The sequence below is a fragment of the Mercenaria mercenaria genome, chromosome 15 (assembly GCF_021730395.1).
Source record: "Mercenaria mercenaria strain notata chromosome 15, MADL_Memer_1, whole genome shotgun sequence".
NCBI classification, from domain to species: Eukaryota; Metazoa; Mollusca; class Bivalvia; order Venerida; family Veneridae; genus Mercenaria; species Mercenaria mercenaria.
In genome coordinates this window covers 5,428,506-5,455,438 of record NC_069375.1, presented here as the reverse complement: position 1 = coordinate 5,455,438, position 26,933 = coordinate 5,428,506, and the positions used below count along the sequence as shown (strand labels likewise).

At 35.7% G+C, this 26,933-nt stretch overlaps 2 protein-coding genes across 4 annotated transcripts in view; one reads left to right on the top strand and one right to left on the bottom strand.

Moving 5' to 3' along the window:
- Positions 1-14,496, bottom strand: part of LOC123541544 (serine/threonine-protein phosphatase 2A activator-like) — a 28,293-nt gene extending 13,797 nt beyond the window's left edge. The window contains exons 1-7 of one of the 2 annotated variants that reach the window (XM_053524438.1): positions 14,463-14,496; positions 10,413-10,528; positions 9,163-9,249; positions 8,607-8,732; positions 3,493-3,610; positions 3,058-3,157; positions 1,990-2,114 (exon numbers count right to left, since the gene is read on the bottom strand). In XM_053524438.1, coding sequence (XP_053380413.1) covers positions 1,990-2,114; positions 3,058-3,157; positions 3,493-3,610; positions 8,607-8,732; positions 9,163-9,249; positions 10,413-10,528; positions 14,463-14,481 — 691 coding nt within the window. In that variant the 5' untranslated portion in view covers positions 14,482-14,496. Of the gene's footprint in view, positions 1-1,989; positions 2,115-3,057; positions 3,158-3,492; positions 3,611-8,606; positions 8,733-9,162; positions 9,250-10,412; positions 10,529-14,180; positions 14,409-14,462 lie in introns of those variants that run through there. The other variant, XM_053524437.1, reaches the window with a different exon arrangement.
- Positions 14,497-14,503: 7 nt separating this feature from the next.
- The window catches only part of LOC123541438 (carnitine O-acetyltransferase-like), a 32,930-nt gene continuing 20,500 nt past the window's right edge, over positions 14,504-26,933 (top strand). The window contains exons 1-6 of one of the 2 annotated variants that reach the window (XM_053524435.1): positions 14,504-14,651; positions 17,405-17,596; positions 17,929-18,009; positions 22,073-22,191; positions 22,643-22,696; positions 23,781-23,949. In XM_053524435.1, coding sequence (XP_053380410.1) covers positions 14,625-14,651; positions 17,405-17,596; positions 17,929-18,009; positions 22,073-22,191; positions 22,643-22,696; positions 23,781-23,949 — 642 coding nt within the window. In that variant the 5' untranslated portion in view covers positions 14,504-14,624. Of the gene's footprint in view, positions 14,652-14,687; positions 14,875-17,404; positions 17,597-17,928; positions 18,010-22,072; positions 22,192-22,642; positions 22,697-23,780; positions 23,950-26,933 lie in introns of those variants that run through there. The other variant, XM_053524436.1, reaches the window with a different exon arrangement.

The window sequence follows — 26,933 nt, the reverse complement described above, 5'->3', positions numbered from 1 at the left end:
TTGACCTAAAGATCATTAAGATTAACATTCTAAGTTTCATGAAGATACAGTCATAAATGTGGCCTCTAGAGTGTTAACAAGCTTTTCCTTTGATTTGACCTGGTGACCTAGTTTTTGACCCCACCTGACCCAGATTTGGACTTGGCCTAAAGATCATCAAGATTAACGTTCTGACCAAGTAACATTAAGATATGGTCATAAATGTGGCCTCTAGAGTGTTAACAAGCATTTCCTTTGATTTGACCTGGTGACCTAGGTTTTGACCCAACATGATCTTGACCTAAAGAACATCAAGATTAACACTCTGACCAAGTTTCATGAAGATATACAGTAAACCTCACTTATAAGGAACTCGGATATAAGGAACACTCGGTTATAAGGAACAGTTTTCAATTCCCCGATCTAATTCCTTCTTTATTCAATGTAAAAATCCTCGGTTATAGGGAACTCGGTTATAAGGAACACTCGGTTATAAGGAACACTTTTTCTAGTCCCAAAGTATGGAATTCAATGGAAAACCCCTCGGTTATAGCGAACAGACATAAAGAATAAAAATTATTGAAAACCAGAAATAAACAGTGAATCGCTGATGACGTCAGAGTAACACTCTACTTTTAGATTTTAATGGGTAGTCTAATTAAACATTTTTGTAATTAAAATTTGAACATTTTTTTGTATTAGTATTGATGCCTATTCACATAAAATGCAGTCGAGCAAGGTAAGGGGAGTAACTGCAACATATCTCATAGTCATAATGTAGCACTCTCTAAAAAAAGAAGGTAGAAAAAAAGAAAATAGAAAAAAAAACGACAAAAAATAAACTCAAATTACTGCCATTCTTACCGATGTACATTTTGGCTTAGTTTAGGTTTAACGCCGTGTTTCAACACTATTTCAGTCATAAACATGCAGGCAGTTTACCTTACCATCTCTCCAGGAAAGGACCGGTAGATCTACTAGACTTGCAACATTGATTCATGGTCGGCCCGGAGTGTGAACACATAGCCCTTTTCAAACGTCAGTCAAATAGTGTTCGCTATGCAGATTGTGTTCGTTATACAAACCTCGGTTACAAGGAACTAGTTCGCTATACGGATATAAGGAACTTCGGTTATAAGGAACAATTTTTAGAGGTCCCAAGCTGTTCCTTATAAGCGAGGTTTACTGTAATCATAACTGTGGCCTCCAGAGTGTTAACAAGCTTTTCCTTTGATTTGATCCGATATTGAACTCGTCCAAGATTTTATTTAGGGTAAAATTCTGACCAAGTTTCATTAAGATTGAGCCAAAATTGTGATCTCTAGAGTGTTAACAGTCAAATTGTTGACGACGACGGACGATGGACACAGGGCGATCACAAAAGCTCACCTTGAGCACTTCGTGCTCAGGTAAGCTTAAAACCCACTAGGTTGCAGTTGTTATCAACATACCAGTTTATCAGCGATCAACTTACCAAGTTAATGCAGTTTTCACTTACTAAACTGTAGTAGTTATAAACTTATTAAGCTGTAGTAGTGATCAACTTACCAAATTGCAGATGTTTTCAACTTACCAAGCCATAGTAGTAGACCCTCAAACATTATTATAAATTACTTATAAACAGCAGGGAAAGTAAACATTTGTCCAATCACACACCAGGGATAGATATTCCTGTCATTCCCTAGGGAGAAACCCTGTCTAAAATAGCATGCACTTAGGAGACGTCACATAGTACTGACACTATTACGACGTCATAAACTATAAAAATAATGCCAGAAAATACCCAAATCTATATGTCACCACGATCTGTTTTAAACGTGATAGGCAAGAAAAATGATCTAACATGTCTGACAGTGTAAGACAGCTGTTTTCCAACCCTCGGGACAGCTTGGATAAAAAACCTTGCTAACACTTGGTTTTTCATTCCACATTGTCCCTCGGGTAGAAAAAGCCTGTCTTACACAAACTGGCATGTAAGATCCTTATAATCTTTATGTGCAGAAACATTACCTATGAGTTGAGAAGACCCCCATATAAAAGGTATAAACTGATGATCATCTAACGCCCACACCCCCTGACTTCCTGCCGGCTCCATTCTGTAGGTCTGTTGCAGACTCCGCACCAGCAGTAGATATCTGTATAACATTTGTATAAACTCTGTATCACAAATTCTAAGGGACTAAGCATTTTATTCTGAGATAACTTGAATTTTTTAACTTAAAAACACTCGTGATGCAGAAGACGTGTGTCTGCATAAAAGACTTTGCGAAAATTGCTTACATGCAAAACTTTAACCGAAATTTCTATCTTTAAATACGGCATGATGCTGAAGAAAGTTTGAAAGCATCTGGCAGAGCTTGTTTTGATAAACCTGCTGACAAACAAAACTTTAAACAAATTTTCTTAAGATATGAATAACTTTGACAAAAAATAAACTATGTAAATCACCTCTGAACGTGTTTATCATGCAAGGGGAACTACATAAATCTGGTATAATATAATATAGTATAGTATATGTGAAATAAATAAAAGCTAGAGTTACAAACCTTGTCCTGTGAAGTCAAATAATGATGCCAAAGATATGTGTGAAGTAAAAAAAGCTAGAGTTATATAACTCATCCTGTAAAGTCATTTAATAATGCTACTGACATGTGTGAGTTATCAACATATGACACCAGTACTGGTGGACTAAAGAGTGGCTCAAATAAGCTTAAAGCATTCATCACAATCAAGCTAAAATAAATTAGTATAAACTAAACTATGTTATCAACATCTGACTCTCCCAAAAGATGAACAAACGACCTTGCTGAACAAATTCTCTCACTTCAGATCTTGTCTGACACAGTAAGTAGTACTTTTTCCTTATAAACTAAGAATCACAGTGTGTATCGACCAATGGCAAGGATGTCACACTTTTATGCTCATGAAATTAGGGCTGAAACATTTTAAAACTTTTGTATACAATCCATGTATTCATAGGACAACTACCTTGTGCTGATGATTTTCCACCCTGCTAAGAGTACTCAAGCAGCACTTATTTTAGCCCTTGTTTGAGAACAAATACATGTATATACCTACCTACTGAACACTTTAAGGACTACAGCCTCGGCATCCGACTCTTTCAACACTCCTATTTTATAGAAACAGAACAGGAATGCTGCAAAAGCCATCTCATGACCTGAAATATACAAATCTCTATAACAGTTGCAGCCCATTTGAGCCACGCTATGGGAAAACCAACATAGTGGCTTTGCGACCAGCATGGATCCAGACCAGCCTGCGCATCTGCGCATCTGTTTCCCAGCTTGTAATGGCCATGCAGAATGAGCAGACAAAAGCAGTTTTAGTTATTGCAAGGGCCAGCACTTTCTTAGTTACATTTGTACTCTAGAGGTGGGAGTAATTGTATTAATGCGTCAGCCTACCTTATCCTAGAGTATTGTAGCTGAACCTTATGATAATATATCCTTGTCTAGTTCCCAAAAGTTAAGTCCTAACTGCAGCCCAGCTTACCTGTGCCATAATCTATCCTTGTCTGGTTCCCAACAGCTTCTACAAGGTATACTGCAATTTCCTCACTTGCCTTCTGGTACTTATCATCTAATAGACCATCAACTAACTGCTTAGCATTCTATAAATTCAACAAACAGAACAGATCAGTGAAATTCTTTGAATCAGCTGTTGCAAAGTGTCTACATTAAGATATTTTTAAGACAATAGATAGTATAAACACAAAGAACTTTTCCATTAAAAATTCTTCTTCAAATCTAAAAAAGGCCATGATGTTTCCTAGACTGTTCAGCTGTTTCATAGATTGCTTGAATAATTTTGACAGAGTGTTGCACATGGAAAATAAGTTATTTCATTTTGAAATTGGACCAGCATTTGTTGACAGGCAAATCTTTAAAGTATCCGCTATATGCATACAGGAAATACTGTATACATACTTATATAAGAACAAGAGGGCCAAGATGGCCCTAGGTTGCTCACCTGAGAAACACACCATAACACTGTAAACATGTTTGACCTAGTGATTTCATGGAAACAAATATTCTGACCAATTTTCATTAAGATGGACCAAAAATGTGGTCTCTAAAGTGTAAACAATTATTTTCTTCAATTTGACCTAGTGACATAGTTTTTGAACCAAGATGACCTACATTTGAACTTGACCTAGATTTCATCAAGGCAATCATTCTGCCCAAATTTCATCAACCTCAATTGAAAAATAAAGCCTCTATCGCATGCAAAACATTTTTCTTTGATTTGTCCTAGCAACATAGTTTTTGACCCCAGATGACCCATATTCAAACTTGATCTTAATTTCATCAAGGCTATCATTCTGACCAAATTTCATGAAGATCAATTGAAAAATACACAAGGTTTTTCTTTGATTTGACTGAGTGACCTAGTTTTTGACCCCAGATGACCCATTTTGGAACTTGGCCTAGATTTCATCAAGGTAAACATTCTGACAAAATTTCATGAAGATCAGTTGAAAAATACAGCCTCTATCGCAAACACAAGCTAAATGTTGACAGACGACAGACAGACAGACAGATGCCGGACATCGAGCGATCACAATAGTAGATCATAGGCGTAACCAGGATTTTTCGGAGGGGGGTGCGAGTTGACAAGGGGGGTAGGTGTGGTAACCCCCTCCCGCAGGTGGGGGTGTGGGGGGCCTCCACCAGAAAATTTTTAAATTAAGAAGTCATTTCGTGCGATTTGGCGTGTATTTGAAAGTTTACTGATGGGTAGATATGTGACTCATTTTGTGCTTTTTTTCTTTGAATGTACATAATGTCTTTTTTAAGTTCACGCAGGTGGAGGTATGGGGGCGGCCCCCAGAAAATGTTTAAATTTAGAAGTCATTTCTTGCGATTTGGCGTGTATTTGAAAGCTTATTGATGGATAGGTATGTGCCTCATTTTTTCGCTTTTTTTTCTGTGAATAGTACATAAAGTCTTTTAAGTTCCCGCAGGTGGGGGTATGGGGGGCCTCCCCCAGAAAATTTTTAAATTAAGAAGTAATTTCGTGCGATTTGGCGTGTATTTGAAAGCTTACTGATGGGTAGATATGTGACTTATTTTTTTCGCTTTTTTTTCTGTGAATAGTACATAATGTCTTTTAAGTTCAGATCAGTAAGTTAAGATAATGATAATAATACAAAAGTAATATCAAGAAAGACATAGATCTACTATTTTTTTTTAAAAAATATTTGACAGATGTGATGTGCATAGAATAAGGTCATTGTTGTTTATGAAACAAAGTTTACATCGTACCATCTATTAGAAATTAATGTAAACTTAAACTGTTATTTTTATATATTTCATTCCACTATTGTGAAAAGGTATAAAGCTATACATAATCATTTTTGCATACAAGTAATCCTCTGGGTTTTCTAAAAATCATATAATAAGATACAAAGAATAATTAGACATGTATATGTACACAGCTGAGAATATTTGGCAAGTAATGCCTAGTTTACATTTGGCCTGCGATGTGTCTTTGGAGCCCGTAGACTGCCCGTATCCTCCTTTCCGTGCAGGAGGCGGCAGAACAATTTTTGTTCACGGGCTCCGCAGCCTCTACGATTTTGCTTAGTGAAAAGTTATACAAATTAGAAAATTCGAAAGCCCACAACTCGTAGACGTGTTGCAGATGGCATTGCAAATCCCTGCACGGGCATCTTTAGGAGGCCTTGCGCTGATCGTGCAGCCAACGCGCGATTTTTCGTGGATATGTTGCCCAGACGAAATCGTACGGAGATTGTAGACTCGTGGGACCTTTGCACGGCCCTCGCACAGCGTCAAGGTTGTCGCTAGCTGCCCGTGCGGTACCCATGAAAACGCACGAATACTAAGCAATCATCGTTCGGCAACCCTACAGCGGCCACATCATCCACATTTTTCAGATGGTTATATATAAATGGCCATCTCCGACATGTTTTCATTATTTGTCGGAGAAATGATAGTTTTCCTAAGACTCAGAGCGGCATACCTGCGGTTGCAGTTGAGGCAGGTCAGGAGAAGAAAGCAGATGATTACAAGCCTTGTCGTTCTTGATGAGCAGCAGGCCCGACAGAGGCACAGGAAGAGGACGGTATGCGTGAAACCTTTGCTGCTTCGACGGGCCACCCTCGGACACTTGGACACCCTGATGCAGGAGTTGATGCCGGAATCCTATGGGGACTTCTAAGCTTACCTCATAATCGAGCCTACCATGTTTCGGGAGATGGTAGACAGACTGATCCCCAGAATGTCTAAGCACGTAGACTGCCGTCCAGGCTTTTACCTTGTATCTTCTCCGCGCAGCCTCTTCGTGCACGGAAGCAGTACGGGCTTTGTACGATTTCCATACATAGAACCAGTACAAAAATGGCACGATGCTTGTATATAATGTGAATACATACGCCGTAGCCCATAGCCATCTACGATGCCCAAAAAATCCGCAAGGAATTATCGCGCGCAGCACGGGTTAAATGTGAATTAGGTATCAGCTATAGAAAGAAAAGAAATAATTATAACGCACGACAAAATAAATTTTCTCTTTTAGCAGCTGTAGCATGACACTGTATTTTTCTTACAATATATCTACAATTAAAAAAAATATACTGAAAGGAAAAGGCACAGCTGTAAAATTTGATTTCATATGCAGTTCATGTAAAAATTACAAAATAACTTATGTTAGATTTATTTCTCATCAGGTTAGTTGATAGATACATCCAACCTTCTGTAAAATCGCCAGATTCAACATTGAAACGTTAGGTAAAAAGCTGCCGGTGCTCAATCCATTGATTTTTGAGATATAGACGGTAATCAACAGACTTTTTACAAAGGTTACAGCGTCAATATTAGTAAATATATGTAAATTGGCGAGCGTAGCGAGCCGAAAAAAATCAAAGACTGGGCTTTCAAGGGTATTTTGGTGTAATGAAAAATGCAAGCTTAGCCGAAAAAGGGGGGTGCGATCGCACCCGTCGCACCCCCCCTGGTTACGCCCTTGTAGATGGTCATGTTTTTTCTACTAAATGCATTAATTTGAACAAACCTGGTACAAGGTCACCAAAGACACATTTCTGTGATATCATTTAAAAAAGATTTCATACTGACAAAACACACCAACCATGTTTTATATAAATCAGGCAGATGCTTAACCAAGATTTTCAATGATATGACCTACTGACCTAGTTTTACACCCAAATGGCTGACTTACAAATCTATCCTAGATTTTAAACAGACACATCTTCTGTCCAAGTAACATGAAGATCAGGTAGTAAACTAGGGCTTTCTATGATTGAACTAGTGATCTACTTTTTTATGATAATCCAGTTTCAAACTTAACCCGGATTCCATAGGGACAAAATATCTACGTTAGTCTTATGATGATCAAGGAGAAAATGTTTTCTATGATTTGACCAAGTGACATAGTATAAGACCTCAGCCAACCTAGTTTCAAACTTTACCTACAATGTAGACTTCGCAGACACTTTTTATGAAGATCAAACGGAAAATGTGACCTTTAGAATGTTCATGAAAGTTTTTTTCCACGATTTGACCTAGTGGCCTAGTTTTTGATCTCTGGTAACTAAGATCTGAACTTGACCTAGATCCCATGGAGGCAAATATTCTCACAAAGTTTCATTCAGATCATTTCCTCTGAAGAGATAATAAGGTTTTTCCATGATTTGATCTAGTTACCTAGTTTTTTTTTTACCTTAGGTAAACCAGTTTTGAAACTGACCTATATTTCATGGAGACAAATGTTCCGACAAAGCTTTAAGAGGAGCAAGTCTAAACTGTTAAGTTGTGGTCTTTGAAGTGTTAACAAGTTTTTGTATGATTTCACCTGGTAACCTAGTTTAAGACCACAGGTATCCCAGGACTTTACAGAGACAAACATTCTGACAAGTTTTATTAAGATAAGGTAGAAAATGGGACATATAGAGTATTAAAATATGATCTATATAACCTATATAATGGCCTAATGACCCTGTTTTTTACCCTAAATCACCCAGTAACAAACTCCCTTGAGAGTTTACTGAAGGACTGGTCACAATCTGATCAAGTTTCATTACAATTGGGTTAAAATTGTTACCTCTGGAATAAGCAGTGAAATTATTGATGACAGACATGCATGGCTAAGGACACAGGGTAAAAGGTAAAGGTAAAGTAAAGTTTCTTGTTTAACGTGGGTAGTCGACGAAAGTCCCCACCTGGAATGGATGGAACAACTTATTTCCAGCCGAGCCCACAGCAAGTGTCATATTTACCTCCCAAGCATCCAGTCTGGCCGAAACTGCTGGAAACAGTACCAATTTAAGGAAATCACCCAGCACTGAATAGCAGTCGGGATATCAGCCGCGACCGGGAATCGAACCCGGACCGCTGGCGTTGTAGCCCAACCTGCACCATTGACTCACAATTATATCTCAACTTGCACATTTTGTGCTCAGCTGAGCTAAAAATATAATATTTTTCTATGCCCTGTCCGATGTACAAATTTTCTAAAAACAATTACAATGTATGTTGAATTTCATTGGCAAACTGGTACATGTGCAAGCATGGACTGTAAAATTAAAGTAAGCTGCTCATAATTTAGATAATAAAAACAAGATTTTAAACCTGTTGTAGTTTATCAAACCAGTCCCTAAAGGACTTATTGCCAAATCTCTGTGGTTGATCTACAGGCGGAAATTCACTTATCCAACTTTCTAATGTATCTAGAAGTTCCATCAAATGTGTTAGAAACTGCAAAGAGAATAATCAATATCAAAACAACACACTGTTTCATACGAAACATACTTAAGTCTCTCATCATTTAAACACGCAGACATTTTAAAATACCACAGACTAAAGGCTGCGATTCCAATGAAAATCACTGAATCAGAACATTCAACTTGCTTTACACTAATCACTCCTGTGAACACAAACACTGAATTTGACAAATCAATGGTAAAAATACCACTGAAAATCATTTAACTTGAACATGTTGATCATATGTATAACTGATCACTCATGAGACTTGGAGAAATTCAGTTAACTCAATTCACTTAAGTGCTGGGCAGTCTGTCTTTATGTTGCGAAGTTTGTCCATGCATTTTCTTACATAATATATAACATCATTAGTAAGTTTTGAGTAGTACTTTCAGGTTGAATGATAAAAATAATTTGAACTTACTGGTGACATCTGACATTCTGCCGACATCTTTTTTCCCTTTACTGCATTGTTCATTGCCAGAATGAAGCCTAACAGATCTTGATATGCCTATAAAAGAAGCCTAACAGATCTTGATATGCCTATAAAAGAAGCCTAACAGATCTTGATATGCCTATAAAAGAAGCCTAACAGATCTTGATATGCCTATAAAAGAAACTTAACAGATCTTGATATGCCTATAAAAGAAGCCTAACAGATCTTGATATGGCTATAAAAGAAACCTAACAGATCTTGATATGCCTATAAAAGAAACCTAACAGATCTTGATATGCCTATAAAAGAAGCCTAACAGATCTTGATATGCCTATAAAAGAAACCTAACAGATATTGATATGCTTGTAAAAGGAACAACAGATCTTGATATGCCTATAAAAGGAACAACAGATCTTGATATGACTATAAAAGAAACAACAGATCTTGATATGCCTATAAAAGAAGCCGAACAGATCTTGATATGCCTATAAAAGAAACCTAACAGATCTTGATATGGCTATAAAAGAAACCTAACAGATCTTAATATGCCTATAAAAGAAACCTAACAGATCTTGATATGCCTATAAAAGAAGCCTAACAGATCTTGATATGCCTATAAAAGAAACCTAACAGATATATGCTTGTAAAAGGAACAACAGATCTTGATATGCCTATAAAAGGAACAACAGATCTTGATATGACTATAAAAGAAACAACAGATCTTGATATGCCTATAAAAGAAGCCCAACAGATCTTGATATGCCTATAAAAGAAACTGAAATGCACAGAAACATGCCAGTATAAGACTCTAAAACACACTCCACTTTTCTCAGTGCTTGACTCTAAATTAGAGCTTTGCCAGTTAAAACTTTATAAAACTTTAACCAAAAACTTTTAAGTTAAAAAGGGGCATAACTCTGTCAAAATTCAAATAAGAGTTATGGGGATTGTTTCTCCTGGTGTAGACTTTGATAGTAAGTAACCGTTTTAAATTGCAAGTCAAAAGCTTTGAGAGTAACAGATATTTGACTTTATAAAAAAACTTTTAACCAAAAAATACTGGCCATAGAGAGTAGTTACCCGCAAACCTGGGATCAAGCAAACAGTAGACTTTAATGATAAAATTTCATCAACGTGCTCCTGTGAACACAAAATCTTCAGGTTGCAAATCTTTGTGTGTGCCTTACAGAGCTAACTAGGCAGAAACTGACACTGACATACAGCAAAAAGATGTTTACCTGTGATTTCTCCCATTTTGGTATTTCTTCTGGTCCTGGACCAATTTCTTTCTTTGGTATCATAAATTCATGTCCCTCAATATCAAACTGCATTTCTTCTTTTGAGGGACTGCTTCCTGAAAGATAAAATGAATAAAACACTTTCGTTTACAAGTGTGGGGTGGGAGGAGGGGGATATTCCAGTATCAAGTTTTCATATGTATTGGCTTTGTTCGAAAGAGAAAATTGACACAACTTTTAATATTTTCTGGTTTTCTTCAAATAAAATAACTCTACTGCTCACTGGAAAACTCTGAAAACATAAAAGAACTTACAGCTAGATAATCTCTTAAGTATCACTTATAAAATGTAAAGAATATAATTGAATGTATGACAACAGCTGTCAGAGGACATCAACGCTCCACTGTTCAACAGTCCTGTCAACTGAATGAATACAGAGGTAAAAAATTGGCCATAATTCGGTAAAAATGCAAAACACGGTTATGGAACCTGTAGTGTATATCAGCGCATGACAGTGAACTTGTGTGTGAAGTTTCAATCTATTCCCATTAGTGGGTATACCAGCTTAAATAAAAACTGCTAGGCCTTTCTGATTTCCTGAAATTAGCAGTAAAATTTCCAGGTTTTCTGGAAAATACAGTACGACCAAAGTGAAAAGTTCCAATGGACACCCATCACCGCGATACCAAACCAGCGTGTTCAAAGAAATTTGACCACCCAGCTGGGTGCTTTCACTGCAAATCGCGGTGAACAGCGTGTCCGGACATGGTGCTCGCCAAACACGCTGTTTCGCAGTGAATTGTGGTGTCCATGATTGTTTTTTGATGTGCTTTTTTCATTTTATTTTATCCAAAAATTAAAAGAAATATACATATAATTATGTTAACACAAGATATCATCGTAATCTTCAGTTTCAAAGTTTGTCTGCAAGGTAATTTACGAGACTTTTCGTATTTTTCAGGTAGAGCACTTTACACGAAGCAGATACGATGAAACAGTGCTTTATAAACAATAAAACCTGTAAATTCAGTTGTTTTATTTAGAGTTTAGTTTTTTCAGTTTTGTATGTTTGTTGCAAACTTCTGTTGTTATACTAACAATTACTTTAATACAATTACATTATTTAACACCATAACGATTAAACTTCGTTCACAGTTTGGCATGGAATTTTGATAATTATTTAAAAGGTAGGTTACCAGTTAAAATTAATATCTTTTTGATAACTTGTTAATTTGTTAAGAATTTATTTGCTTTTGTAAATATCAAAAAAAAAGAATTTTGAAATATAATTTACAATATAGAATATCGGAATTAAAGTTTTCATTCTGATTTTATCTGCTTCTTTTTCAGGGCAAGATTACGAAAAAGAGTACTGAGTACGAGCCCTGGTAACAACAACTTACATTTTTATATTTATTTTGTAAACATAATTTTATTAACATTATATGTCATATATGTATAAGCCTCATATAAAACAAAAAACCTGTGTATCGATAATGCTTACAGAAATCATTTTGTGTTCATTATATAATTCGTATGTGTACTCACTACTGACAAAAATTATTTATTCTTCATTCTGTATTATTTTTGGCAAGATTAAGATATTTGCATATTCGTAACATTTGCATATTCGTTGTAATGTAACTATGTGATCTTTTTCATAAAATTTGGTCTGTGTAATAGACTAAAGGGAACAGCAACACAATATAAAATAGAATATACTGTTTAGTTTTAACAACTGTACGTGTATTTGTCACGTTATGCGTGTGATTATTACATGAAGATTTATAGAATATGTCTGTCTTGTCTGCATTTTGTGTACCGGTAAATAAACTTCAATTGTTGGTATCGTTTGTATTTATGTACTTGTTATGAATAAGAAATAAAAAATCAAAAGCTCGTAAGCGTGACAGTCTGTATATTAAAATGAAGAAAAATAAGAACCAAGGTCATCAAATTTCTACCCAATTTCATAACTTGAAAGATCAAATATAAAAGAAAATAAAAATAGCTCATGAGACCTATAACCAACATGTACTAGGTTTGGATAACACAGACTGTGAAAAGGGTCATAACTCTACATATTCCACCAAGAAGCTCTACAGTCTCCTTAAGGCGTCTAAACAAGATGCACAGGGTATTCCCCCCTTAATTGATAACACAACAGGAGCAACATTAGACCAAAGCACAGATAAAGCCAACCTACTGAATAAACAGTTCCAATCGGTATTTACTAAAGAGTCACCCTTTCCATTTCCTCAACCCTCAGAGAGTAACTACTCAAATATAACTGATATAAAGATAAGTGTAAATGGTGTCAAAAAGCTCCCGTGTGATTTAAACCCCCATAAGGCTGCAGCTCCTTATAATATCAAACCACTTGTCTTAAATAAACTGCATCTTGAATTAGCACCACTGATAAAAACTCCTCTTCCAAAAATCTCTTGACACCGGAACTTTACCGAAGGACTGGACGTCAGCAAACGTGACCCCACTGTACAAGAAAGGACTGAAAAGTGACCCTGCCAACTACAGACCTATCTCACTAACATGCATTCTCTGTAAATCACTGGAACACATCATTGCATCAAATCTCTCAATCCACTTTAACAAGAATGACATCTTGTATGATCTGCAACATGGATTCAGAGAAAAAAAGGTCAGGTGTCCCTCAAGGCTCAGTCCTTGGCCCTCTCTTATTCCTATTATATATAAATGATCTACCTCAGTCCTTACAATCACAAGTCAGGTTATTTGCAGATGATCGACACCGCAGTTTACTTCACAATCTCTAAAGAACAAGACTGCGTCACACTACAGCAGGACCTCCAGAAAAAATAGAAACTTGGGAACATGTTTGGGAGATGGGAGTTCAATCCCAGCAAATGTCAGGTCATGAACATAACAAGAAACAGAAAGAAATTTACACACAACTACATATTACATGGTCAAGTCCTGGAGTGGTCTCCAGTGCTAAGTATCTCTCCTGGAACACACACGTAGATAGAATCACAAACAATGCTAACAAATCACTGGGTTTACTTAGTTTTCCTACGCAGAAACCTCCCGGTCAAACACCAAAATATTAAAGAAACCTCCTACAAGACTCTAGTTTGACCACAACTAGAATATCTACGGTATGGTCACCACACACACACACACAGAAACATACATAAAACAGAAATGGTGCAAAGAAGAGCAGCCAGGTGGGTAATGGGTCAATATTCATATTATGATAGTGTAACAAACATGTTAAATGATCTTAGTTGGCAGACACTCGAGGACAGACGGACAATTGCTAGACTTTTCATGTTCTACAAAATCGTTCATGGTTATATAGCTATTCTAATCCCTCCGTATCTGGTACAGCCATTCAGACGAACCCGTCATATGCACGGCCACTCCCTTAGGCAGATCCATACAAACATTAATGTTTTTAAGTTCTCCTTCTTCCATACACTGTTACCATATGGAACCAACTGCCTCCCCTGATCGTTAATCAGCCTGATCCTGAACATTTCATAGTTACACCCGAAAGGGGTGTCAAGCAGTATAGATACATACATACATAATGATAATGGTGCTTTTTTATCGTTATTAGTATTTTCTACACAGGGAAGGAATGAATTTAAGATTGAAAGTCTGAGAAATCAACAGTTGTCTTTTGAAAATTGGACCCGATTTGATCGGTTTATTACGTGCCGGCTGTATCGCCAGTAATCAAATCTGCAAATGCTTTAATAAGATAAAACGCTGACACAAGCTTACGGGAGATTATCTCCTGTTGCCATTCTGTGTATTTTATACTGCCTTGGTTTTACTTATGCCTAAAAGAACTATCCGATATTTCCTATCCGAATTTTCTCCTGTTATTCAGTAGACAATTCAGTACCTGAATAATGTAAAATAACTTAATAAATGCTTAAGTCTCGTCATTGAAACTCAGCCAAAATAATCACTTTATATTAGATAAATGATCTGGGTAGTTGTCATTTCATTAAAATTTATATTTATCGAAAAATAAAGGAAAAACTTCAATATTTTTTTCACCATTGCTTTCGGCAGCCATGATGATCTGGATATATGTAACCGCTTGAAATTGCAAGCGTTCCCAATGCTTTGCTGAGCTAATTGGACATTGGACCAAAATATTTGCTTTCATCGGTTTATTTAATGTCTGACAGCTTATCTGTTATAAATTAATTAGCAGTCATGCTCCGTTTATTGTCACGAGCCATTGTAAGTTCGTTTTTAGTAACGAAATTTACAAGTGAATTATTAACTAGGACGTTCTAGATCCTGACCTGGAAAGTGAAAGTATCAAATTTTATACTGTTATACTATATACTGTAGTGATGGAGTGAAGTTGAAATGTTAAAGATATTGACACTTTTAGCTTGAACCTCTGATGCATTCTTTGGAATGAACAGTAAAAAGATTATAGAAAGGAATAGTGCCAGTGGTAATTCTTTATCAAAATTTTGGGGAATTTCCTAAACGAATAATTTGACTTTCACAGACTCCTAGCTAGTCATATAAATAAGCCATAATATGCGCAATTTTACCTTTAAATGATATCTTTTTACGATATTTTGCATTCTTTAGTTTATTTTTCATCACATGTAATATGTCAAGTGATAGAAAACAGGAAAGATTAAGTTTCATAGTCATAGAAAATAATTAATGTTTGAAGGTAAAATTGTACATATGTTATAAATGGCTTATCTAAGGACTGGTTGACTCTAAAAATTTAATGGCAGTGGCTAGGTAGCTGGACTTATATGAACATTTAAGTCAAGGTAGCCGCCTCTTTAATAAACTATATTATAAAGGATAATAATTGTATTAGTTAGATAAATTACATTTCTTGTGAGTTATTATTTTTATGCCCCCAAAGGGAGGCATATAGTTTTTGAACCGTCTGTCGGTCTGTCCGCAATTTTCGTGTCCGGTCCATATCTTTGTCATCCATGGATGGATTTTCAAATAACTTGGCATGAATGTGTACCACAGTAAGACGACGTGTCGCGCGCAAGATCCAGGTCCGTAGCTCAAAGATCAAGGTCACACTTAGACGTTAAAGGTCATTTTTCATGATAGTGCATTGATGGGCGTGTCCGGTCCATATCTTGTCATCCATGGATGGATTTTCAAGTAACTACGCATAAATGTGTGGCACAGTAAGACGACGTGTCGCGCCCAAGACCCAGGTCTGTAGCTCAAAGGTCAAGGTCACACTTAGACGTTAAAGGTAATATTTCATGATAATGCATTGATGGGCGTGTCCGGTCCATATCTTTGTCATTTATGCATGGATTTTAAAATTATTGGGCATGAATGTGTAGCACAGTAAGACGACATGTTGCGCGCAAGACCAAGGTCCGTAGCTCAAAAGTCAAGGTCACACTTAGACGTTAAAGGTCATATTTCATGATAGTGCAATGATGGGCATGTCCGGTCCATATCTTTGTCATTCATGCATGGATTTTAAAATAACTAGAATATCTCAAAAAATTTTGAAAGATATCATAGGATATATAAATTTTAAGAAATATTGTATAGAAAAAAACATGTTTTAAAGTCACTTATGCACGGAAAGTGGTTATACGTCTGCAGAATAATAATTGAGCACGTAGCCCGTGTGAATTATTCTGGCGACGTATGATTGATTTTGAGTTTATTAATTTAGGTAAAACACAATAATTATTTTGCTATACATTATTTCGATTCTAATATGCCCATAATCTCAAACAGTGGATATAATATAGTAGCGCTCTTTCTTAGTCACAACAAAATCTTTGACATCATGGCACGTTAAAATGACGTCATTTTAGCATACTTGAAGCGTGTTTTAACAGAAACAAGCATGTCAGAACAAATGATATTCAAGGATATCCTGGCCGTTATTACTTGATAACAGCACAGTTTAAACTGAAATGCTTTTTATACGCCCGAAGGGACGTATTATGTTATGACGCTGGTGTCCGTCTGTCCGTCCGTCTGTCTGTCTGTCCGTCTGTCCGTTAGCAATTTCGTGTCCGCTCTGTAACTCTTGAACCCCTTGAAGGATTTCAAGGAAACTTTACACAAATGTTCACCACACCGAGACGATGTGCAGACCGCATGTTTTGGATGTCTCACTTCAACGTCAAGGCCACACTTAGGAGTCAAAGGTCATATCAGTTTGTTTCGTGTCCCCTCTGTAACTCTTGAACCCCTTGAAGGATTTCAAAGAAACTTGACACAAATGTTCACCACACCAAGACGACGTGCAGAGCGCATGTTCCGGATGACTTGCTTCAAGGTCAAGGTCACACTTGGGGGTCAAAAGTCGTATCAGTTTGTTTCGTGTCCGCTCTGTAACTCTTGAACTGCTGGAAGGATTTCTAAGAAACTTGGCAGAAATGTTCACCACATTGTAACGATGTGCAGAGCGCATGTTCCGGATGACTCGCTTCAAGGTCAAGGTCACACTTAAGGGTCAAAGGTCATATATGACTTTGCTTTGTGTATATTGCTCTGCATTGCAGTGGTCTTGTTTTTATTTGGCAGATCTCTTTTTTGTACTTACAATAATTTTTTTTTTTTTAATTACTTCCCTTTTATGTTACTATAAATAGCTTATTTTGAAACTTTTTTATTATTGGCCGTAGGGAAAAACCGAGACCACTTTTCTGTGGTACAACATGGATGGTACCTCCAATTTTAAGGTGTATTTTTACATACCTATACCTGATAAGGATTTTTTTGTAGACTTTGATTTTTTTTTTGTGGACTTAGATTTGTTTTTTGAAGTTTTCCTTTTGTTGTTCCAGTCCTTTGGGGCTACAACAGTCAAGTTCTTAAAATTTTGCTCCAATCCTATGATGTAAGCCTTCGGGCGTATATTGCCCCGCATGGCGGCGCTCTTGTTACAGTGTTGAATTTATTTTTGATGAAAAATTACATTTCACTAAATTTTCTTGAAAAAAAAATCTCCTGATATATTACAGGTTCGTCAGACGTGTAGTTCAAACGGTGGAAGGATGCCGTCAGTGCAGCCTAAGAAGTTGAAAGGTCGCATGTTCTCGGTGCAGGCAGCACTGCCAAAATATCCAGTAGCACCATTAGAGCAGACAATGAAGAAATATCTCAAATCTTTGGAACCATTGCTTTCTGAAGAGGAATATAGGCATACAGAAAAGGTTTATATTGTAGTCACTGATACAAAATAGTCATTCAAATTCTTAATTATACCTCATACTAGATTGCAATTAGAATTAGGTGTCAGTTTTTGTATAGTTTCTTTTTCAGATTTAGTGTGTATATTTTATTTAGTATATTTATTTTGCTGTTATTTTTATGCAGACAAAATTATGTTCATTAAATATTATATAAACATGATAAATGATAAATTTGTTCTCAGTGTCTCTTAGTGTTTGATATTCTTTTTACAATTTTATTGATTTATTTGACAATGGAGAAATTTTATTGAAAAATAGAGAAATTTAGTTTTAAATTAAAACCTTGATTTCAGCTTTGCAAAGAATTTCAAAATGGAGTGGGGAAGACACTGCAGAACAAGCTTCTTGAAAGGGCAGAAAAACGTGATAACTGGGTAATATTATATCTCTTAAGGTGGAATGCGCCCCAAATTTTTTTGCCGAATATTGTCCTGAAATTTATACGGTACAAAATTCAGGATATATGCGATTGAGTTCTGGTTTTAGTTTGTCGCCATATTGTTCGTGTTTTTTGCTATTGTGTCACAAACATGGCCCCTGACGTCAGTTTTTGTGCAACGCCCAGCTCCGAGTGTTTTCGGCATTTTTCCTTTCCTGCGCTCTGAATGTCATATAAATGAAAAATACAAAGTAATGTTCATTTTGCATACAGAAAATACAGCTAAATGCTACAAAATTCAGCGAAATAAGATATACACTTAGGACGTCAGAGACGATATTATGACGTCAGAACGGAAAAACTTACATCAAGTTTTGCTATAAATTTTGCCTTAAAATCCAGTTTATAAAAAATCGGCTCGATGAAAAAACGTACAATTTTGGTATGTTGTTTCGCAATGTGTGTACGTCTAGTAGACACATAAATACTTAGGGGTCACCGACTTCATTTTTACGCAATATAATATAACTTTACCCCTACCCCCACATAGTTTGAGGCTATATGACGTTAGAGTTAAAAAGAATGTGTTTTCAGCTTACACAACTCACGTTCGTGTTAAAAGCGAGATGTATTTATTATAAGAAATGTTCACGATACATTCGATCTGAACTGCAGGTGCCATGTACTAGTGAAAGGAAACACCTCTGACAAAATGTATATCTTGTACTATTGTCCGTAAGTATTTGACCTGGCACTCGTTAATCTTCGCTAATACTTTCCGGCGTTTTCGTTACTTTACGTAATCTTGTATCCTGAAAAGATTCATTGTTACACAAATAACCTTTATAGTTAACCGTCTGACTTCCACGCACGTTACCACGATTTCGAAATTACCTCAGACCATTTTTTTTAAATTCAGTGTAATATAGTGTTACCGTATTTCCTATCTTTTGCAACGACTTTCACGAAATTTAATTGTTTTCTCTTGTGGCATATTTTCGGGAGTAATTTGTTTTTTTTTTTATTTAAGATACTTTTAAAGATTTTTATTCGACACTTTCTACAAAATATATCGAATACAAGTGTATTTCTTTCAATAAATGAACCAATTTGAAACAAAATAAATAGAAAAGTGCATCAATTTTCCGTCCTGTAAATTTTGGAAAATTTAAAATATAAAAAAAAGGTGTTAGACTGAGGACTAAAACCCACAACCCCGAGATTGATGACTAATCGTTTTGTCCCCGCAGCTACTTGCACATGCGATATTTCTTTTAAATCATCAAGAATACTTACACATTAGTTATTTCTCTATTGAGGGCCAGGTCAATACTTATGGACAATATCCACTTTTTACTATCCATTGATTATTCCTAATGAGGTTTTCAAAATGCAGATTCAAAGCTTGAAGACTAGATGTCATTTCTGTTACAAACCTTCTAAGTTTAATGCAAAATGCTAACTTAGCTTTGTAAAAAAAAGCTAGTATGCGGTCAATTGACGATGATTCATGAAAAATGGTACTTATACATGTTTTAAATATTTAGAAATTTCGTTCATATGTAATTTTATGATATGAATGGTTTGCTTGATTTTACCAGAAATATTTATCGACGCATGTCGGACTGTTGCTCCATTTCCCATGTAAAATCAGCACGAAAATAGTATACCAGATCCTATATCTCATATGAAATTAATATTTTTACACGGATTAATTTATTGTGAATCATGAAACAAATTCTACCAATTCAGACATCAATCTCCACATCTTATTCATGCGAGATTATGAGTTGAGAGAAGTGTCTGTTCTATACGCATAATGCGGAGCAACTGGTATCATTTATTTCACATCCTTGGTAAACGACCAGCGAATAAAGCCCTGACCTTCCGCACGAGAAAGACAAAGAGACAAAGACAGTGATGTCATAGTAAGGCACTGTACCTAGTCCAGCTAATAGACTTTATTCTTTAAGGATAGATCTTCAGATGACGATAAAGTATTGCAGTTGGCCAGACGCAGAGAATCTATTCTTGAGAAAGCACAACCGCTGATCCGATGCAAATAATTCATTTATTAGCGGAAACCTTTTGATCAAGTGCAGTTACAAACTCTTAGTAATAAATACTAGAAACTATGTTAGAAAACCCTCACCAGTTGCAGCTGAGTACGGAAATTTAGTAAATGCCATTCCTGTTTCTCCGGATGCCCTGGATTTAGAAACTGTAGTTTCGTGTTCACAATCTGAACACTTAAATTTAAATAATCATAAGTAATATCAAGGAAATGTCGTTTACATGATTTACACCCTTTATCAAATATCTCATATTTCATATCTACAATACTTCTTTCCAGAACAAGTCCGTAATCACCTGAATGTTTCAATTTATTACATGTTTTTTTTTTTTTTTTTTTTTTTTTTTTTTAAAGAAAATCAACTTTTTCTTTTACACTTTCTTAGCAAATCTCACCATATGTCTCTCAATACTTCATGTCGATTCATTTCATCAATTCATTCCCAATGTACCGTATATGCATGCAGCTTCGCACATTAGTACTTTTTAAATTATTTTATTAAATAAACGACGATTAAGCGTGTCATTTCTTCATGGGGTAGGGGTAAAATATCGTCAAATATTGAAAAATATAAGTCGGTGACCCCTAAGTATTTATGTGTCTACTAGACGTACACACATTGCGAAACAACATACCAAAATTGTACGTTTTTTTATCGAGCCGATTTTTTATAAACTGGATTTTAAGGCAAAATTTGTAACAAAACTTGATGTGAGTTTTTCCGTTCTGACGTCACAATATCGTCTCTGACGTCCTAAGCTTAAATCTTATTTCGCTGAATTTTGTACCATTGAGTAGCATTTTCTGAATGCAACGTGATAATTATTTAGCATTTTTCATTCACATGACATTCAGAGCGCAGGAAAGGAAAAATGCCGAAAGCACTCGGAACCGGGCGTTGCACGAAAAGTGACGTCAGGGGCCATGTTTCGGACATAACAGCAAAAACCACGAACAATATGGCGACAAAGTAAAACTGGAACTCAATCGCATATATCTTGAATTTTGTACAGTAAAAATTTGAGGACGAAATTCAGCAAAAAAATTTGGGGCGCATTCCACCTTAAATGTGTAGATATGATTCCTATGTACAGTACCTTTCTGAACTTTCATGCCCCTGTTGTCAAAGACTCTAAAGGCACATAGTGTTTGAACTATTGTCTGTCCGCAGGTAGGAGAACAGTGAATAACAATAATTCTATTCATTCTGTTTCTTTTATGTGACTAAAGTTTTTTATGTCGGTGAAAAGAACAATTGAGGGAACAAAAGAGTAGTCACTTAACTACTGTACTGTGTTAGAACATCCTTTGGTTAGCTGTACTCAACTCCTACAATTTTCATCCAGTTGAAATGAAACTTGGTATATCTAATTAACATGAAGTGGACATGCAAATATTATAGGCACTTTTATGTGTGATTATATTTTCTACAGTTATGGCTTAGTTTGGACTTGACAAGTACAACTCAATTCTCTACAATTCCAACCCAAATGAAGTCAGCATGGATTGCACATGCCCATTTTGTTTGGGGAATCATGTCAAACTTCTCCTTTCGTTAGTTATGCATGTTTTTTGAACTTGATAATGATCATAGGGAGCATTCACAACTGACTTGTAGTTTATAACAAAGAGAGATATGATAGAAGAGGCAACAGAACTATTTTTGATATTACATAACAGTGTTTTTCTACCATTCATATGGTATATGGTATTGAGAATTGATTGATTTTACATGGTAAGATCGTTTTGTTATCTTTAAAATTTACTTTATACATTAATGCTAAAATTCATAAAATGGTTAATAAGCACAGAGCATAAAAAATCATAGGTCTGCAACTTCACAAATATATAGTTAGGACGTATTCTAAGAAAGAAAGCTGTTGTTGAAACACAGTTTTAATTGATTTGAAAAGATTTTACAGGAATGAAGACAATGTGGTTTCTCAGTAAAAGTTTTAAAGAAATGGAGTACTTGCTATTTCAGTTGTCTGACTGGTGGAGGAGTGTAGCATATTTAGGTTTCCGAGAGCCTGTTGTGATCAATTCCAATCCAGGTGTGCTATTTCCTAAAGCTGACTATAATGATATCCAAGGACAGTTGACGTAAGTTTGTAAAGTAATTTTTCAGTTAAGTTCAAATATGTAATGTTTTACCTATAGAAAACAGACAGTTCCAGTTTGTTTGACAACAGTACAAATGTATTTTGAGCTATTTCACTTAAAGCAAGTTAACTTGGTAGAACCATATACTTTTTGTATGCAATACAAACTAGTTAGTTGTGTTCCAAGTACATTATGGCCACTTACTTCAGATATAAAGAATCTAATTCATACCTGTATGAAAACTACAAATTCATGATTTGATTCATAAATAAATTGTTAATTTATTAGGCGTAATGTATTAAAGTCTCTAAAGCACAGAGTCCTTACAGCTTTGATCCATAAATCAGGTATCTAATTCTTGAACCATAGAAATGATGCCCCACATTTGTACCAGTTTGTACCCATATAAAATGTATGTACAATTTCACTGTGGAGAATGATTTTATTTCAGGTATGCATCAAGATTGATAGCAGGTCTTCTGGATTATAAAGTGATGATTGATGAGTAAGTTTTTTTTGTTGTTTTCTGGGTTAAACACCATTTTCAACAGTGTTCCAGGAATGAAACAATTACTTAGTTACTTCCGTTAGTCCAAATTTGTGTCATGCATATCTAAAAAGTGTTTGACCTAGAGTCGTCAAACCTCACAGGATTGTTACGCAGCATGGGAAGTTGTCATGGGAAGTCTCAGACAGCCTGACCAGAGTTATGGCCCTTGACTTAGTCAAACATATGCATAAAAAGAGTCTGAGTTTGTGTCACATGTACATATATCTCAAAATGTATTTGAACCAGGATGAAGAAACATTAAGGGAATATTATTCAGCATGTGAAGTTTTGCATCTGTGATATTGTTAGAGATATTACTCAGCCAGACATGAGTAGTGTCCCTTGACTTAGTAAAATTTATGCAAAAATGGGCATGGAAGTTTGTGCTGCACATATCTCAAAAAGTATTTGACCTAGAGTTATGAAGCATCATAGGAATATTATTCAAAATGTGATGTTGTGCATCGGTGTCTATGAGTCAAATTGAGTGGCCCTTGATTGTCAAAAATTTGAATAAAGGTCATACAAGTTTGTGTCACATGTATCTCAGAAAGTATTTGACTTAGAGTCATAAAACATTAGGGGATTGTTATGCATGTATAGCATAGAAAGTTGTGCATCTTTTGTTTTGTTTGGAATTTCAATCAACCAGACCAGAGTTACATAAAGTGCTAAAAAGTTTGTGTTATATATCTAATAAAAAAAACATTTCACCTAGAGTCATGAAACCATGTATGAATATTATCTAGCATGTGAATTTATGCATATTTCATGGCCCATGACTTGGGAAAAATAAGTTTGTGTCCCATGTACATCAAAATGTACTTGACCTAGAGTCATAAAACAGAGGATTGCTATATAGCTTGTAAAATTGTGCACCTGGTGTTCTCTTTGGGATTTTACTCAGCTAGGCCAGAATTATAATGTTTAAAAGTTTGTGTGGCATATATGTTAAAAAATCTTTCAAACAAAGTCATGAAACAGACACTAGCCAAGATTATGGACTTTTCATAGCTTAGTGACCTGTTCTATGTTACAGACAGACACTACCAGTGGAGCACCTTGGGAAGAATCCTCTATGTATGATGCAGTATTTCCAGGTCCTTGCAGCATGTAGAATACCACTAGAGAAACACGATGATTGGACGTGTTACCCGCCAGACAGACCTGGAGCACCCAAACATATCACTGTCATATATAACAATAATGTAAGTACATGTACATAAGTGATAGGTTGTTTTATGAAAGACATCTTGTGAATTTCTTACAGAGCTCTGGGGGGAAATATTTTGCTGCCAGAATGTCTCAACAACATAAAAATGTTTCCTTTCTCTTCTTTATAGTCAAAATTAGGTATATTAGTGAAGCTTTATCTTTATGATTAGTACATGTTTCATTTTAATTTTACTTTTTTTTTCTGTACAGCTGTACTAAGCTTGGGTTTGTCTGGAAGTTGGCCAGTAAAATTGTTGTTTGAATGACAAGTTATTTTTAGACCGGGAAACTACATTTGTAAGGCAGTTAAATGATACATGTATTATCTGACAGGTGTCAGATAGGCAGTTTTTAGCTCAACTTTTCGAAGAAAATGTAGAGCTATTGCACTCGCCCCAGCATCGGCGTCCGCGTTGGTTAAAGTTTTTGATAAAGTCAAATATCTCTGTTACTATCAAAGCTATTGACTTGAAACTTAAAATAGATATTTACTATCAAAGTCTACACCAGGAGAAACAATCCCCATAACTCTGATTTGAATTTTGACAGAATTATGCCCCTTTTTAACTTAGAATTTTTGGTTAAAGTTTTTGATAAAGTCAAATTTCTCTGTTACTGTTAAAGCTATTGACTTGAAACTTAAAATACTTATTTACCATCAAAATCTACACTAGAAGAAACAATCCCCACAACTCTGATTGAATTTTGACAGAATTATGCCCCTTTTTAACTTAGAATTTTTTGTTAAAATTTTTGATAAAGTCAAATATCTCTGTTACTATCAAAGCTTTTGACTTGAAACTTAAAATACTTATTTACCATCAAAATCTACACCAGGAGAAACAATCCCCATAACTCTGATTTTAATTTTGACAGAATTATGCCCCTTTTTAACTTAGAATTTTTTGTTAAAATTTTTGATAAAGTCAAATATCTCTGTTACTATTAAAGCTTTTGACTTGAAACTCAAAATAGTTATTTTCTATCAAAGTCTACACCAGGAGACACAATTCCCATAACTCTGATTTGATTTTTGACAGAATTATGTCCCTTTTTAACTTGGAATTTTTTTTACTGGCAAAGCTCTAATTCAGAGTCAAGCACTGAGAAAAGTCGAGCACGCTGTCTTACGGACAGCTCTTGATAAAGGATCAAGGTTGATTAGTTTGAACTCCATATAAAGTGGCAGTACACATCGGGGAGAGCCAATCAGGGCAGGGGTGTAAAATTACACTCACCTGGCGAGTTAAAGTCCAGAAAGAACGTGTGGACCCCGCTGTATAATCTGGTGACCATGCGAGTGCTTTTTAGCTCACCTGTCACAAAGTGACAAGGTGAGCTTTTTTGACCGCTTGATGTCCGTCTAAAAAAATCTTCTTCTTGAAAACCACTGGGCAAAATTACACCAAACTTCACAGGAATGATCCTTGGATGGCCGTCTTTCAAACTCGTTCAAAGGATTGAATTCCATGCAGAACTCTGGTTGCCATGGCAACCGAAAGGAAAAACTTTAAAAATCTTCTTCTCAAAAACCAGAAGCCCTAGAGCTTAGATATTTGGTGTGAAGCATTGCCTAGTGGACCTCTACCAAATTTGTTCAAATCATGACCCCGGGATCAAAATTGACCCCGCCCCAGGGGTCACTTGATTTTACATAGGAAAATCTTAAAAAATCTTCTTCTCAAAAACCAGAAGCCCAAGAGCTTAGATATTTGACATGTAGCATTGCCTAGTGGACCTCTACTAAAGTTGTTCAAATCATGACCCCGGGGTCAAAATTGACCCTGCCCCAGGGGTCACTTGATTTTACATAGTAAAATCTTCAAAATGTTTCTAAAAATAAACCAGAAGGCCTAGAGCTTAGATATTTGACATGTAGCATTGCCTAGTGGACCTCTACAAAATTTGTTCAAATCATGACCCCCAGGGTCAAAATTGACCCCACCCCAGGGGCACTTGATTTTACATAGAAAAATCTTCAAAATTTTCTAAAAATAAACTAGAAAGCCTAGAGCTTAGATATTTCACATGTAGCATTGCCTAGTGGACCTTTACAAAAAATGTTCAAATCTTGACCACCCAGGGTCAAATTGACCCAGCCCCAGGGGTTACTTTATTTTATGTTACTATAAATAGCTTATTTAGTAACTTCTTTATTATTGGCCGTAGGGAAAAACCGAGACCACTTTTCTGTGGTACAACATGGATGGTACCTCCAATTTTTAGGTGTATTTTGACATATCTGTACCTTTAAGAAAATTTCAACTATATTTACTCATGATTCTTTTGATTGATCTTGATTATGATTTTTTGACCTTCCTGTCCTGAAGTGCAATGATAACAGGTGAGCGATATAGGGCCATTATGGCCCTCTTGTTACATCATAACTTTACCAAAATGCAACAAAAAATGTTATGAATTGCAGTACTTTGTGAAAATTGATAAACTTTGCGTCAGTAGACACTTTAAAATTCAGCCGCCTAATGATAATGATTAACAGGTGTGTGCTAGACTGTGATTATTATTATTATTATCAGTGCACTTGTTACAACAAAAACATGGACTGTAAACCAGTCAAGATAAAAGATATTTTATTCAAGTACATGTTATTATCATCACCATTTATTTTCCCATACTTTGTCAAAGCATAACAAACCAACATCCGCAGTTTATTTGGAAAAGGACCAGGTGGTGGAGATGACAAAAAACAGTAGAAAGAAAAAGAAAAATGTCCTGCCGAGAAATTTTTTTGAAGCAAAACAAATATCAATAAACAAGAAGGAAATGAAGTGTACATGAGAATATAATTTGTCTACTGTGTGTTAATTTGCAATTTGTTTGTTGTAAATAATACTTCTTTCATAAAAGTGACAGTAATGAAGAGAAATTATTTAAGACAGTTGTAATTTTGTTAAGAGTGACTCGCGCCAAGTGACTGTTCACTAAAGGCGAGTAGATTTTACTGGCTACTAGTCCT